Below are 14,546 nucleotides of genomic sequence, written 5' to 3'. Positions count from 1 at the left end.
CGGCCGGCCGGCGGGCGGGCGGCGTGTTGCGGCTGCGCCGGGGCTGAAATAGCTGGAGATTGCGCGGTAGGGCACTCACCTCAGAGCGGCTGCGCTACCGTGGGCCTGCGCCGTGGAGACTGCGACCGCGCCGGCTCCTCGCAGCCTCCTGCCACCAGCGGCAATGGCGAGCGCTGCCGCCTCTGCCGCCGCCGAGGAGGGGGAGGGGAGGGAGGAGGCACGCACGCGACGCACGGCTCGGCTTCCCCGCCCGGCCGCCGCCATGATGGGGAGGTCGGCGCGGCGCGGCTCCGGCCGGCGGGCAGCGCGGGGGGCTTTTGAGGAGGCTTTAACCGCCCCCGAAACCACTTCGAGTTGTCTTGTCGCTTCAGAGATTCGGCAGGGGCTAGAGCTGCTAAAGGAATAGGATTGACAAAACAGGGACACCGCAGAGAAGTGGTGTGTGCCACCCAAGATGGTTGCTGCTCTGGGAAAAGTAGCATCTCTCGCCCCTCCGCCGAGCGTGCGGGACCTCCCGAGGCTGCCCGGACAGTGGAAAGGGGCGCCCCGACATTTCCTCGGCGCAGCCTAGCCGGTCGCGTCCTCACCCTCTCTTGGGAATGATTTTTGCTTCCCTAGTTTACGCTCTGCCTAGAACCTTAAAAGTAAAACTTCTGTACGAGCAGTACAGTTAACATATTGACTTGTTAGGTGAACATTTTTAGGGGGCCTTTTTTGTGCCAAAGTTCCGGGTGCTCTGAAGGTGCACCTGTTAGCGAAGCAAAGATCTGAGAAGAAAGAAAACAATGGAATTTACTTGAAGTAATGGGGACCCACTAGCAGGTGCCTGAAACCCTAAGAGACGGGCGGACAGTGGGAAAACAGATGTTGGAGACTCATGAGGGGTAGTTTCCGTTTAGAAGCACTCAGACTCGTCGTAGTCTTTAAACCTCGGCTTGTGAGCCTAGGAACCTCACTCCTGGTATTTTTGGTATACATAATACTGTAAAAGCATTGTATTAGGGAAATACTAAATATTCCCTAGGGCATCAGAAAACAGTTTAGCAAAATTGGGAAGGTCTAATTTTCTATAAGATTCCGATTCCCATAAAAAGGTTGTTTGAGTCATTTGTAGGAAAATGGGTGTATCTTGAGACCATAACGTTAAGTGAAATTAGACACACAAGCACAAATATTGCATAGTTTCTTTTATATGAAAAACTAAACGAGCTGGGGATTTAGCTCAGCAGCACAGCGCCTACCTGGCAAACGCAGTCGTGAGTTCGATTCCCGGTACTGGAAAAAAAACGAAAAAAAAAAAAAAAAAAACCTAAAATATAAATATCTTCCATAAATGGGAAGGGAAACTAGAGATGGAGAGCTGGACGGAAGGGCAAAGGATAGTTAAAAAAAGATATGCCACCTTCTCATAATGAATGCCATCGTTATGTACAGCAAAAAAGTTTTGGTTTTTTTTTTTTTTTTTGTGCCGGGAATCAAACTCAGGACCTTACCCTTGTCAGGCAGGCGCTTAGGCCACTGAGCTATATCCCTGGCCCTAAGATAATTCTTTTTGTTTTGTTTTGTTTTTTGGTAGCGGAAATCGAACTCAGGACCTTGTGTTTGCCAGGCAGGCGCTTATGCCACTGAGCTATATCCCCGGCCCCTATGTTTTTTACTAATAAACAAGTTTTTTTGTTGTTTTTTTTTTTTTAAGTTAAGCTATCCGGTGAGACAGCAGAAGGGAGGGGGAAGGAACATTTCTGCAATGTTACTGGGAGTGTAAACTACTACAGCCACTATGGAAATTAGAGCCGGGCGTGGTAGCCACGCCTGTAATCCCAGCACTTGGGAGGCTGAGGCAAGAGGCAACTCGAAACCATTGCGAGTTTCGAGGCCACTCTGGGCTACAAAGTCAGCCTGAGACCCTGTATAACGAGATCCTGTCTCAAAAAAAGCAAAAAAAATTTAAAAAGGCAGTTAGTATGGAAATTCCTCAAAAAGCTGAAACGAGAAATTTCTTTTGACCCAACTATTGCCCTTCCAAGTATCTTTCCAAAAGAGTTAAAGACACCATATTACAGTGATGCATACCCATGTTTATAGCAGCATAACTCATAATAGTTAACTCTTGGAAGTGGCCTATATGTTCAACAGGTGAATGGATAAAGAAAATCTAGTTATACACATGGAGTACCACTCAACCATAAAAAGGATTAAGTTTGAGTCATTTGTAGGAAAAAGGATGCACCGTAAAACCATAATGTTAAGTGAAATAAATCAGACACATGAAGTCCACATGATTTCCCTTCTACGAGAAACCAAAAATATAAAGAGCAACATAAAAGATACCATAATAGGATGGAGATGGAAGGAGGCCCAATGTGGTGGCACACACCTCTAATCCCAGCACTAAGAAGGCTGAGGCAAGGGGATTGCTGTGAGTTTGAGGCCAGCCTGGGCTACATAGTGAGTTCAAGACCACCCTAAACTGCATAGTGAGACCCTAAAGGGAGAGAGAGGGGGAAAGGTAAAAAGGAGGATCGTTGTGGGTTCAAGACCAGCCTGGGCTACAAAGTGAGCTCAAGGCCAGCCTGAACTGCACAGCGAGACCCTGTCTCAAAAAGAAAAAAAAAAAAGATGTGTTATGTACATGTATACCAACTCCACACAAGGGAATGTAGTTATTATGTATTCGGAACATGTACTAATACTTTTTTTTTAATTTTAAGAAAGTTACCATATCCAAAAATTGAGTGTCTTTTTCTCTGACATTTTCTAAGAAAGTGAATGTCACTGGCAACTACCCAAGTTTTCAAGCTAAGGGCCAGCTGTGGTGGCACACACTGTAATCCTAGCACTTGGGAGGCTGACACAAGAGAATTGCTTTGAGTGTGAGGTCATCCTGGGCTACATAGTGAGTTCAAACCCAGCCTGCACTATATAGTGAGACCCTATCACACACACAAAAAAAAGTTCTCAAGCCAAAAACCTGGAAAAGACTTTACTCTTGCCTCTTTCTTTTAATTTGGGAGAGTGGTACTAGGGGTTGAACCCAGGGCCTTTGCACTGAACTCCATTCCTACACCCTTTTTTAAAAAATTGTTTTGAGACAGGGTCTTGCTAAATTGCTATCACTAAATTGTTTAGGCTGGGCTCAAATCTGCAATCCTCCAGCTTCAGTCTCCCTGAGTGCTGGGATTACAGGCAAGTGCCACCATGCCGAGCTTCCGTTTCTTTTTCTTTTTAACACTATTACTCAGCTGTGCTAAAGACCCCTTTCACTCTGTCCTACTCCCACATTGTAGCTTTAGAGTGATAGACTGGGACCCTTAGAGACCACCTAATGTGAAATGTGGCTCCTGTAATATTAAAAGGTAAAAACCAAAACAAAACATTAAAAGGTTCCCAGTTTCTCTCAAATTAAAATATCCATTTTCAAGTGGGTGGCACATGCCTTTCATTGCAGCACTCTGGAGGCTTGGGCAGCTGCATCACAAGTTCAAGCCAAGGCTGGGCAATTTAGCGATTTTTGTCTCAAAATTTAAAAGGGCTGAGGATGTAGCTCAGTACAAATGCTCTGGGTTCAATCCTCAGGATCCCAGATACATAGATAGATGTTAGATGATAGAAGATAGATAGATAGATAGATAGATAGATAGATAGATAGATTGATTGATTTTTAAAAAATCTCTTTCAAGGAGCTGGGGATTTAGCTCAGGGGCACAGTGCCTGCCTGGCAAGTGCAAGGTCGTGAGTTCTATTCCTGGTACCGGAAAAAACAAATAACAAAAAACAAAAATTTCTTTCAAACCGGGCAGGGTGGTATACACCTGTAATGCCAGCACTCTGGAGGCTGAGGCAGGAGGATTACAAGTTGAGGTCAGCTTATGTTGCACAGCAAGACCCCATATTAAAAACAACAAAAACCTCTTTCTAGTCCTGTCTTTCTCTTACTCACCAGACCTACATTTCTCAAAGAAAAGTCCAGCATGCGATCACATCATCATTATCCACTCTGTCCACTCAAGTAAGGTTCCCAGTGACTTATATCACAGTAAAATATAATGACTTTCTTTTTCTTTTGTTTTTTTGAGACAGGTTCTCACTATGTAGTTCAGACTGGTCTTGAATTCACTTAGCCCAGGCTGGTCTGGAACTGGAGGCAATCCTCCTATCTCAGCCTACCAAGTGCTGGGATTACAGGTGTGTGCCACCACGCTGACTATCGTGACTATTTTAAAATTATCATCTTACCTAATCTTATAGCCACACTGGATATTACTGCAACTTCCTTTGGCTTCTGTGACATTGTGTTCTTTTGGATTTCCTTTTCTCTCTGTGCTCTAAATTTCCTTTGAAAACTCCTGATTCTCTACTTGGCCTCATCCTGATCCTGACCCACTTTTTCTCTCACTCTATGCTCTCTTCTTAAGTGATTTCAAAAACAAAAACTTTTTGTTGTTGTTGTTGTTTAGTTGTTTTTATTTAATTAAAAAAATTTTTTTGAGACAAGGTCTTGCTATGTAGCCAGGACTGGTCTTGAATTTACAGCAATCCCCCTGCTTCAGCCTCCCAAGTGCTGAGATTACAGGCATGCACCACCATTCCTGGCTGTACATACTGGTAGATGCTATGTGAGCAGGCTTCTCCCAGGGACTTCCAGCTCAATTCCTTACCTGGTTCTCTGGGACTTGTATTCTGACAACTTCCACCCAGGTTCCTTCCCCTCTTAACTAGATCCATTATTGCAAGTTCGAGACCAGCCTGGGTTACAAAGTGAGCTCAAGGCCAGCCTGAACTGCAGAGCAAGACCCTGTCTTAAAAAGACCAAAAACAAACAAAAAGCACAAAAAACTGACAACAACAAACAAAACCTAGATCCGAATGATCTCTTCACTGGATGATTAAATTTGGTGTTTTTTTCCTATACATACCCCATCTGCAACAATCCTAAAGTCATTCTAGTAACAAAAAGGTGGTTGGGCATGGTGGCACACACAACTGTAATCTCAGTAGTCAGGAGGCTGAGGCAGGAGGGTTGCCGTCAGTTTGAGAACAGCCTGGGCTACATAATGAGTCCAAGGGCAGCCTGATCTACATCGCAAGACTGTCTCAAAACAAAACAAAACAAAAAGCCAGGCATGGTCATGCAAGCCCATAATCTCAGCACTTGGAAGGCTGAGACAGGAGGGTCATTGTGAGTTCAAGGCCAGCCCAGGCTGCATAATGAGACCCTATCTCAAAAAAAGCATAAATGAATCCTAATGACCTCCTTGGGAATTGGTGCCTAATTCATCCAACAGATAGCTTTTGACAATTTTTTGTTTTGTTTTGTTGAGACAGGGCCTCACTATGTATAGCAGTTCATGCTTGTTTTGAACTCACAACGAAGCCCAGCCTGACTTTGAAATCATAGTGATCCTCCTGCCTCCCAAGTGCCAGGGTTTTTTTGTTTTGTTTGTTTTTTTTATTTTTAAGACAGGTTCTCAACATGTAAATTTAGGCTGGCCTCAAACTCAAAATGATCCTCCTGCCTCAGCCCCGAGTGCTGGGATCACAGGCATGCACCACCACACCTAGCCAGCGTTTTTTTTTTTTTTCTTTTTTGCCTTTTTTGAGGCACGGTCTCACCATGCAGTTCAGGCTGTCCTTGAGCTCACTTGGTAGCCCAAGCTGGCCTCGAACTTGCAACGATTCTCCTGCCTCAGCCTCCCAAGTGCTGGGATTACAGGCATGCGCCACCACACCCGGCCTAGCTAGCTTTTGATGATTTTGAGCAAAGACTAAAATCATAATGGTATAGATTTACCAAGGAATCCATATACAAGTGGAGCACTGGATTCTTGAAGACATTCAGGAACCTCCTTCGCTACTTCTTCACCACCCCCTCATTGTGCAGTGTTATGGCTTACGTATAGTTGTCCCTCCAAGCCTCTGTGCTTATAGGTGGAGCGGCAGTGCCAATCCTGTTCCAGGCGTGCCACAGCCAGCTGTTTGTTATCAGTGAAAGCTGTAAAAGGTTCCTCATCCCTGAGTGGGGCTTTTGGGAGGTGACTGGATCATGGGGTGAAGCCTGGTGGGAAGAGGTGGGTCCTGGGGGCATGGCCCCGTCCTCCGTTACCCCGTGCTGCTTCCTGCTGCCCTGCCTGCCACGCACTTTCTCCTCTGTGCCCCGCCTTGGAGCCCCAGTCTATGGACAGAAACCTCTACAAACTGTGAGCCAAAATAACCCTTTCCTCCTTTAACTTGTGGGTCTCGTGTATTTTGTCTCAGCAATGAGAAAGTAACTAAGACATAGAAACAGGGTGGCAAGCAAAATATTTCATCATTCACCCCCCCCCCCCCCCGCCGCATGCTCCAGATACATGCGCAGAGGAAGGATGTCTTATTAAAATTGGAGAATATGGAATAAATTCCATTTTGCTGGGTAGAGCCTTTGAAACATAAAAGGCTCAGCCAGGTGTGCTGTACAGTGAGTCAGGAGGACCCCAAGGTGGAGCCTGGCCCGGGCAATGTAGTGACTCAGTGAGAACTTGCTACAAAATTTAAGAAGTGCTGGGGATGTAGCTCAGTGAGAAGGCCCTGGGTTCAACACCTAGCACAAGAAAGAAAAGAAAGGAAAAGAGCAGGGACTCAGCACAGACAGATGCGCCCCCCTCCCATTCAGCCATCCGGGTTCCTGTCCCACCAGGTAGCCAGGCCCCAGCGCTGGGGCCCACAGACAAAGGCTTGGCACAACCCCAGCCTTGGCGCAGGGCTGCGGATTTGGCTTCGTCTTTCTCTCCAGTTCCTCTGGTTAGTGTGGCCTTTGTCCTGCTAGGGGAAGGAAAATTCTACGACTCCTGCTTGGATACTCTTGCACACCCATGAGGGTCCAGTTTATCCTTCCCGATTTCCACATTGTGGTTCGGGGCCAAATACCCAGGTCAGCACACAGTGCTCTCGCGCCTGGTGGTGTCCTGGGTCCCGGGCACCTCCCTGGGAGTAGGGATGGCTGGCCGGGGGCGTTCCCCAGCCCACACCCGCTCCATACACCTCCCTACTCACAGGTGCTCTGAGCTGGCTGGCAGACAGAATTCGGCTGGGCTGGCTAACAGAAATGGAAACAGAAAGACCGCTGACAGCGGCACTGCTTCCTCACTGATGAGAGTGCTGAGGGACTAGGAGGGCAGAGGTCAGACGTAATTCTGAGGCTTAAGAAACTAAATGACAGAAGATGGAAGTGGTTGATGGTCACCTGAAGGGAAGTCAATTTAGGCAGAAGGAGGATATGTTTGGCCTCAGATGGGTCTAGTGACAGCTGGTAGCGGGCAGCCTGGAGTTGGGGACCATTCCTCTGGTTGAGACGGAAGAGCGGAGCAGCGGGCTGGCCGCACACTGCGGGGAGTCGGGGGACTAGCGGGGAGGGAAGAGTCCCCAGGGGGCTTGGACTCAATTGGACTGACTCAGTTCTGAGAGTGACGGAATAAGTTTTCCAATAACTGCCTAACACTTAGCTTTGGACAGTTGCTCTTTTTAAAATGAGGTCATTCCATGCTTCCATTTATTTATTCAACAAATACCTGCAACAGTCACCTTTAGGTGTGACTCGCCAGCTCAACAGAGCCTCCCTTCTCTGGAAGCTGCCCCCACTCACTGAGGTGGCCCCACCTGTACCTCACAGCCTCCCCAGCCCCGACTGCTGGTGGTCACCTGACCAGAGCCGCGTCAAGCGTGTTCTCTGTGCCAGGAATTCAGAATGCTTGGCTCAGAGACACAGAGACTGGGAGCAGAGTCACATGAATGGTGGAGCCATGGAGATAAGGTCCTGGGCACGCCTGAGGTCCCCAAGATTGCCATATTCCTTCGGTGCCTTCTGGCCACCGATGATTGGCCCAAAAGCAGGTTCCTAGCTCAAGCTGGGCCAATTAGATCTTTTCGCGCAGATTTTCAAACTGAAATGGAAAGTGTTCGTCTCCCCTCCTCCTCCTTCGAGCTACAACTTGGGTGGCTTCGGGAGCTGTAGGCAGAGGCCGTGACCCAGCAACTGGGCTGGGGAGCAGAGAGTCTGAGGAGTGGAGAGGAGTAGGAGTCACACAGAGAAGGGCTGCACGTCCTGGTTGCCCCACAGTGCTCCCGTTGCTGGTTCTCTTCCTGAGACCCTCAGTACTTTGGGTTTCATAACCAGGAAATTGCCTGCTTGGTGGAAAGCATCTCAAGCTAGGTTTCTCGTGGGCAGACACTTCCAGCCCAGACTTCAAACAAACCCACGTCTGCTGGGTGTGAGGCTCCGGGTGAAGGACTAGACAAAGTCTCAGGGTTGGTGCCACCCTCGAGGATCTTGGACTCATGGAGAGATCAGCTCTGTTCTGAAAAGCTTGAAGATGAATAAAAAAGAAATGCTAGAAAAAAATAACAACAGTAACAAATATGCAGGGGTCCTTTGCTGAGCTTATTAGAGGAATGGACATAGTGGGGGAAAGAATCAGTGAGCTTGTGGCCGGGTTCACAGAAACTTCTAAAATTTAAATGCAAAGAAAAAACACTTTAAAAAAGGGAGAGAGAAAGAACAGACTATCCAAGAATTGTGGGACAATTACAAAAGATATAAATATACATAGTGGGACCAGAAGATGAAGAAAGGAACAGAGAAATATTTGAAGGAATAATGACTGAGAATTTCCTAAGATAAATAATAATGTATGAATATTGACTTTCTCTTGGCCTTGTTCCAGCTAGAACAGGACAGAAGACTTGGGAATTAGGCTTTCAAGAAAAACCCTCCAGCCAGGTGTGGTGGTGCACGCCTATAATCCCAGCACTCAGGAGGCTGAGGCAGGAGAATCACTGCAAGTTTGAGCCAGCCAGGATTACATAATGAACTCAAATCCAGCCTGAACTATACAGTAACACCCTGACTCAAAAAAACAAAACCAAACCAAAACAAAACAAAACAAACCCCTCCATCCACCAACTGAAAAAAGAGTCAGAGAATAACTGGCCCAGCCCCCTGGCTTAGGGTAGGCAACAGAAATTATTATACAGCCTAGGCTGACTTCCCGAGTTCTTCAGCAAGATCCAGGGCTGACAACCAGAGCAAAAAATATTTTTGATTTCCATAGGAAATAGGATCCTCGGATTTGTAGACTAAGGGTAAAACAGGACCATTTAAATGATTTGGTGGGGGCTGGGGATTTAGCTCAGTGGCACAGCGCCTGCCTGGCAAGTGCAAGGTTGTGAGTTTGATTCCCGGTACCAGAAAAAAACAAAAAAACCAAACAAACAAATAAATGATTTGGTGAATTGATAGAAGGTCTGACTACACAGCAATAATTATAGGAAATACTGTTTTAAGGCAGACAAGGGCTAGGATTTCCTTAGCAGTAGTAATGACATACGTTGAATTTAAAATCTATTTTATTATAAAATGACCAGTTTCTAACAAATGAAAATGTATCACCTGTTCCTTAACTGGGTAAATAATATTAAATTTCACTGAAACTGAAAAAAAAAAAAAAGATTCAGTGCTGAGCCCACCACAGCAGCCTTCCCTACCTTACACCCTTTCTATTTTTTTATTGATGCCTTGTTTTTTTTGGTCTTTTTGAGACAGGGTCTCGCTATGCAGTTCAACCATGGCTTTGGGCTTACTTTGTAGCCCAGGCTGGCCTTGAACTTGCATCTATCCTGCCTCAGCCTCCCAAGTGCTGGGATTACAGGCGTGCGCCACCATGCCCAGCTCTCAGAATGGTGACAGTGGACATCCTTGTCTTGTTCCTCATTTTATAGTGAAAGCTTTCACTTTTTATCCAAATATTGTGAAGTTGGCTATTGGTTTTTCATAAATGGCTTTTATCAGATTGAGATAAAGATCATCTATTCCAATTTTCTGTAGGGCTTTTATCATGAACAGGTGTTGGGCTTTGTCAAACACTTTTTCTCCATCAGTTGAGATGATCATATAGTTTTTGTCCTTGGCTCTGTTAATATAGTGTATTACATTTATTGTTTTGCATCTGTTGAACCATCCCTGCACCCCTGAGGTGAATCCTACTTGGTCATAGTATATAATGCTCTTGATGATTTGTTGCATTTGAGTCTTTCCTTTTTTTGATAAGGTTGACGAAGGGCTTGTCAATTTTATTTAATATTTCAAAGAACCAGCTCTTCAATTCATTGATTCTTTATATTGTTTTCTTAGTCTCCATTGCATTAACTTCTGCTCTGATCTTTTTTTTTTTTTTTTTTTTTTGGTCTTTTTGAGACAGGGTCTCGCTAGCAGTTCAGGCTGGCTTTGAGCTTACTTTGTAGCCCAGGCTGGTCTCAGACTTGCAACGATCCTCTTGCCTCAGCCTTCCGAGTGCTGGGATTACAGGCGTGTGCCACCATGCCTAGATTTCTGCCCTGATCTTTATAATTTTCTCCCTCGTACAAGTTTTGGGCTTGACTGGCTCTTCTTTTTCTAGAAGCCTGAGGTTCAACATTAGCTTGTTCATTTGAGCTTACTCTGTTTTCCTGATATGGGAATTCACTGCTATAAATTTCAATTGTAGGACTTTGAATGCATCCTATAAGTTCCAGTATGTTGTATCAGCATTATCATTTAATTGTAGAAACTGTCTAATTTCTCTTTAATTTAACTGTGACCTGTTGGTTGTTCAGGAGGGTGTTATTTCATTTCCATGTGTTTATATAATTTTTGTGGTTTCTTTTGCCATTGATTTGCAATTTCATTGCACTGTGGTCTGATACTATGCATGGAATAATTTCAATTCCTTTGCATTTACTTAAGTGTGCTCTGCAGCTGTCATCATGCTCTGTGCCACTTTGAACACCTGGGCCTTCCTGTTCTGAAACCCAGAAGGGAGAGAGGCGACAGGAAGTGGTGCTTCTCCCTTCGTAGGCTCCCTGGGGACCTGCAGACTGGCACTGGCACACTCCCCAAGAGGTCACACCTGCTGGGAACAGACAAGGGTGGCCAGGCTGTCTGCTCCCGCCTGGGGGACGTGCACGAGCCTCCTCTGTCTCCAGCTGTTGAGTGCTTATCTGCACTCTCAGCTGCATAAAGTGTCTCAGAGACAACAATGGGCGTGCTGTGACTTTCACTCACCCAGAGCTGCTGTTAACCAAGTTCACTGATGACTGTAGACGGGAGATCAGAGAATTTTCCCAGGAAACCACACAGGCCGGCCCCTTTCTTGAAAGTCCTTTCCCTCTTTCTCACCGGTTGTGGCTTCTCTTCAGCCCTCTGGCTCTTCCCCAGGCCTTTGTTTCCTCTCTTTCCCACCTGGTTAATATTCTCCACCTGTTTAGGAGCAAAATCAGAACCTTCGCTTCCAGAAGAGCCACTTCCCCTTCCTACCTGCTAACTCCATTCCTGTGAGCCACATGGACATCCCCTGGAGACTGTTCGGGTTCTTTTCCTCAGAGATGCATGGGTCTTTTGCACATGGGAGGGGGATCTAGAGATGGGGAAGGCAGAGGACGGGGAATAGGAAGAATGAAGACATGGTAAGTGCGCGTACCTGCTCCATCACATGAATAAGACAGTATGTGCTGGGCTGGGGATTTAGCTCAGCGGCAAAAGCGCCTGCCTGGCAAGCGCAAGGTCGTGAGTTCGGTTCCCGGTACCGGAGAAAAAAAAAAAAAAAAAAAAAAAAAAAAAAAAAAAAAAAAAAAATTAAAAAAAAAAAAAAAGACAGTATGTGCTGCAAACATGTACTGTGGTAATAAAAAACTTTTTAAAAAGACATATCCGTTCCTAACATATTCTAGCAACAACTGTTTTGTTTTTTTTAAAAAAAAAGACTTTAAAAATCTTAGGTTAAAAAAATGGACTCAGGACAGAGGCCTGCGTGCAGAGACTTATTGGAAAATACTTTGCACAGCGGTCAGGACTGAGGGGGAAGAGGGAGCCCAGGGAGGAGTGCGTCAGGATGCACTCGCCTGATCCCAGTGTCAGGGCAGGTTCTGGAGCTGCAACGGCCTTCGAGGTCCCACCACCGCGGCAAAGGAACCTCTGCAGCCCGCTGCACACACTGCCACGGGTCAGGCTTTCAATGCCAGGTGGCCCACACGGCAGACGGTGAGTCCAGATGGGGACAGCAACGTGGGGAATGAGCACCTCAGTCCTGGGGGCGGGGTGGACAACACAGCTTCCACTGTGGTCCTAATAATTTTTCAAATGTACTGTTGGGCCAGGGATATAGCTCAGTGGTACCGCACCGGCCTGGCAAGCATGAGGTCCTGGGTTCGATTCCTGGTACCCACAAAAAATAAAAAAATAAAATAAAAGGTACTGTATTAAATAACCTGTGTCTGGTGCTGGGGATTTAGCTCAGCGGCACAGCGCCTGCCTGGCAAGCGCAAGGTCGTGAGTTCGGTTCCCGGTACCGGAGAAAAACCAAAAAAATAAAAAATAAAAAATAAATAACCTGTGTCTATAGGAGATCTGATGAACAAAGAGTGTCTATCCATGCCAAAGAATACTACACAGCTGGGAGAAACTCTGTATACTAATGTGGTAGTCAAGACATATACTTTAATGAAAAAGGCTTGCAGGGAAACAATGTTATCTCATGATTTGATGTTTATATTTAAAAAATATTTACTTGTGGGACATGGTGGTACTAGTCCTAGCTACTCAGGAGGCTGAAGCAGGAAGACTGCTTGAGCCCAAAAGTACATAGCATAAGTCTGTCTCTTAGAACACAAAACAAAACAAAAACCAAGACTGTGTCTCCTAAAATAGAACAGAACAATATATATGTATTTTTTTCTTTTAAATTTTGGCATTTATGGCTGTTTTATTTTTGTGGTACCCTGGCCTTTGCACTGAGCTACATCCATAACCCTTTTTTTATTTTTGATTTTGAGACAAGATCTCATTAAGTCACTAAATTGCCCAGCTGGGCCCAAACTTGGGATCCTTCTGCCTCAGCCTTCCAGAGTGCTGGGATTACAGGTGTATGCCACCATGTCTGATTGTTATTGGGATCTGCTGGCTATGCCAAAATGTTATCAGGTAGCTCCTTCTAAAATATGGCTCACCAGTTAAATATTACTGGGTTCTGGGTTGCTTGTTGCTCTTTCTGGAGTCAGATTCCAGGTTCTTTTTGTCTCAAACAATTTTTTTTTTTTTTGAGACAGGGTTTTACTAGGCGGTTCAGGCTGGGCTTGAGCTCACTTTGTAGCCCAGGCTGGCCTCTAACTCGCAACGATCCTCCTGCCTCAGCCTCCTGAGTGCTGGGATTACTGGCGTGTGCCACCATGCCCAGCTCATCTCAAACAAATTGAATGAAATGGGCAAAAGCAGTGGCAAACTTCATTTGAAAAGTAAGTGTCCTGAGAAACCACTTTGAAGATACCACCATATATTACAGCAGCCACTGATATTTTCCTACTAATCTGCCCATAACTCTGTAATGTTTGTATTGTTCCTATGCTATTTCGTAAATGGATATATGTTTATTATTATGTGTTTCCTACAACAACCATTGAGAATAGTCAATGATTATTCAATTGGTCACTTATGTATAGCTCTATTTGTTTTCTTTAGAAGCCACTTTGAAGATACCAAAGTATAGTACAACAACCATTGATAATCTTCTACCACTTTTGTCTATAACTCCCTATTATTTGTCTATTTGTTTTCCTGAGAAACTATCTTGTAGATTACAATATATAAAACAACAACCATTGATAATTTCCTACCACTTTGTCTGTAATTTGGTAAGCCCCCCTATTACTATGTTATCTTTCTTTTACTCTTTAAAATAATTTTTAAAAAAGAAAGAAAAGTAAAAGTGAAGAGTGAGGGCGAAACTGGCTCTGCAGAGCAAACTTGGGCTGAATAAAAGAGGGAAGAGCAATAAAAGAACTCTGGAGAAAGCAGGGTGGGCCACCGTGATAAAGCCAGGATAGCGAGCTCTTCTTGGCAGCTGTGTCCTTTTATACTCCCCAAATCTCGAGGAAACCAGCAAGAAATGCTATACAGGGCATCCTGAGAGGTGGTGCTGGGATCCCACACCTCAGGCTGATGTCAGGTCCAGGCCATTCCCTGAAAATCTGCTTGAATTCTCACAAGAAATCCATGTGCAGGGCTTTGGGAACTGTTCTGCGCATGTGTTCCAGGATCTTGTCATTACCAGGGCAGCCCTACTCCCCCAGCCAGCTTTGCTATGCCTTAATCTCCTACGTCATGGTGGCAGTTATGTTTTTCATTGACATGTAATAATTGTACATTTTTACGAGACACAATGTGATATATCAATACATGGATACATTGTGTAATGTCCAAATCAGAATGCTAATTAACATATCTATCATTGCAAACATTTAGAATGTATTTGTAGTGAAATATTTAAATTACCTTCTAGTGGGGCTGGGGATTTAGCTCAGCAGCACAGCGCCTGCCTGGCAGTACAAGGTTGTGAGTTTGATTCCTGGTACCGGAAGAAAAACAAACAAGCAAAATACCTTCTAGTGTAGAATTTTCATATGAACTACATTTGGGGAGAGGTTTGTAACACAACATTAGCAATAAATATCATCTTTATTGTTTTTGTTTTGTTTTGTTTTTCTCC

General features: G+C 45.1%; 2 protein-coding genes across 6 annotated transcripts in view; both read right to left on the bottom strand.

Moving 5' to 3' along the window:
- Positions 1–187, bottom strand: part of Nrf1 (nuclear respiratory factor 1) — a 146,208-nt gene extending 146,021 nt beyond the window's left edge. For all 5 annotated transcript variants that reach the window (XM_013503278.1, XM_005402417.2, XM_013503279.1 and 2 more), the window contains exon 1: positions 80–187. The gene's annotated coding sequence lies outside the window, so the exon portion shown is untranslated. The remainder of the gene's footprint in view (positions 1–79) is intronic.
- The window catches only part of LOC106146439, a 28,774-nt gene that overhangs the window by 689 nt on the left and 13,539 nt on the right, over positions 1–14,546 (bottom strand). The window contains exons 3-4 of the mRNA XM_013503260.1: positions 11,324–11,423; positions 99–394 (exon numbers count right to left, since the gene is read on the bottom strand). Coding sequence (XP_013358714.1) covers positions 99–394; positions 11,324–11,423 — 396 coding nt within the window. The remainder of the gene's footprint in view (positions 1–98; positions 395–11,323; positions 11,424–14,546) is intronic.

Source organism: Chinchilla lanigera, unplaced genomic scaffold (genome assembly GCF_000276665.1).
Source record: "Chinchilla lanigera isolate Chin_1 unplaced genomic scaffold, ChiLan1.0 scaffold00078, whole genome shotgun sequence".
Lineage (NCBI taxonomy): Eukaryota > Metazoa > Chordata > Mammalia > Rodentia > Chinchillidae > Chinchilla > Chinchilla lanigera.
This window is presented reverse-complemented; position numbering and strand designations above follow the sequence as displayed.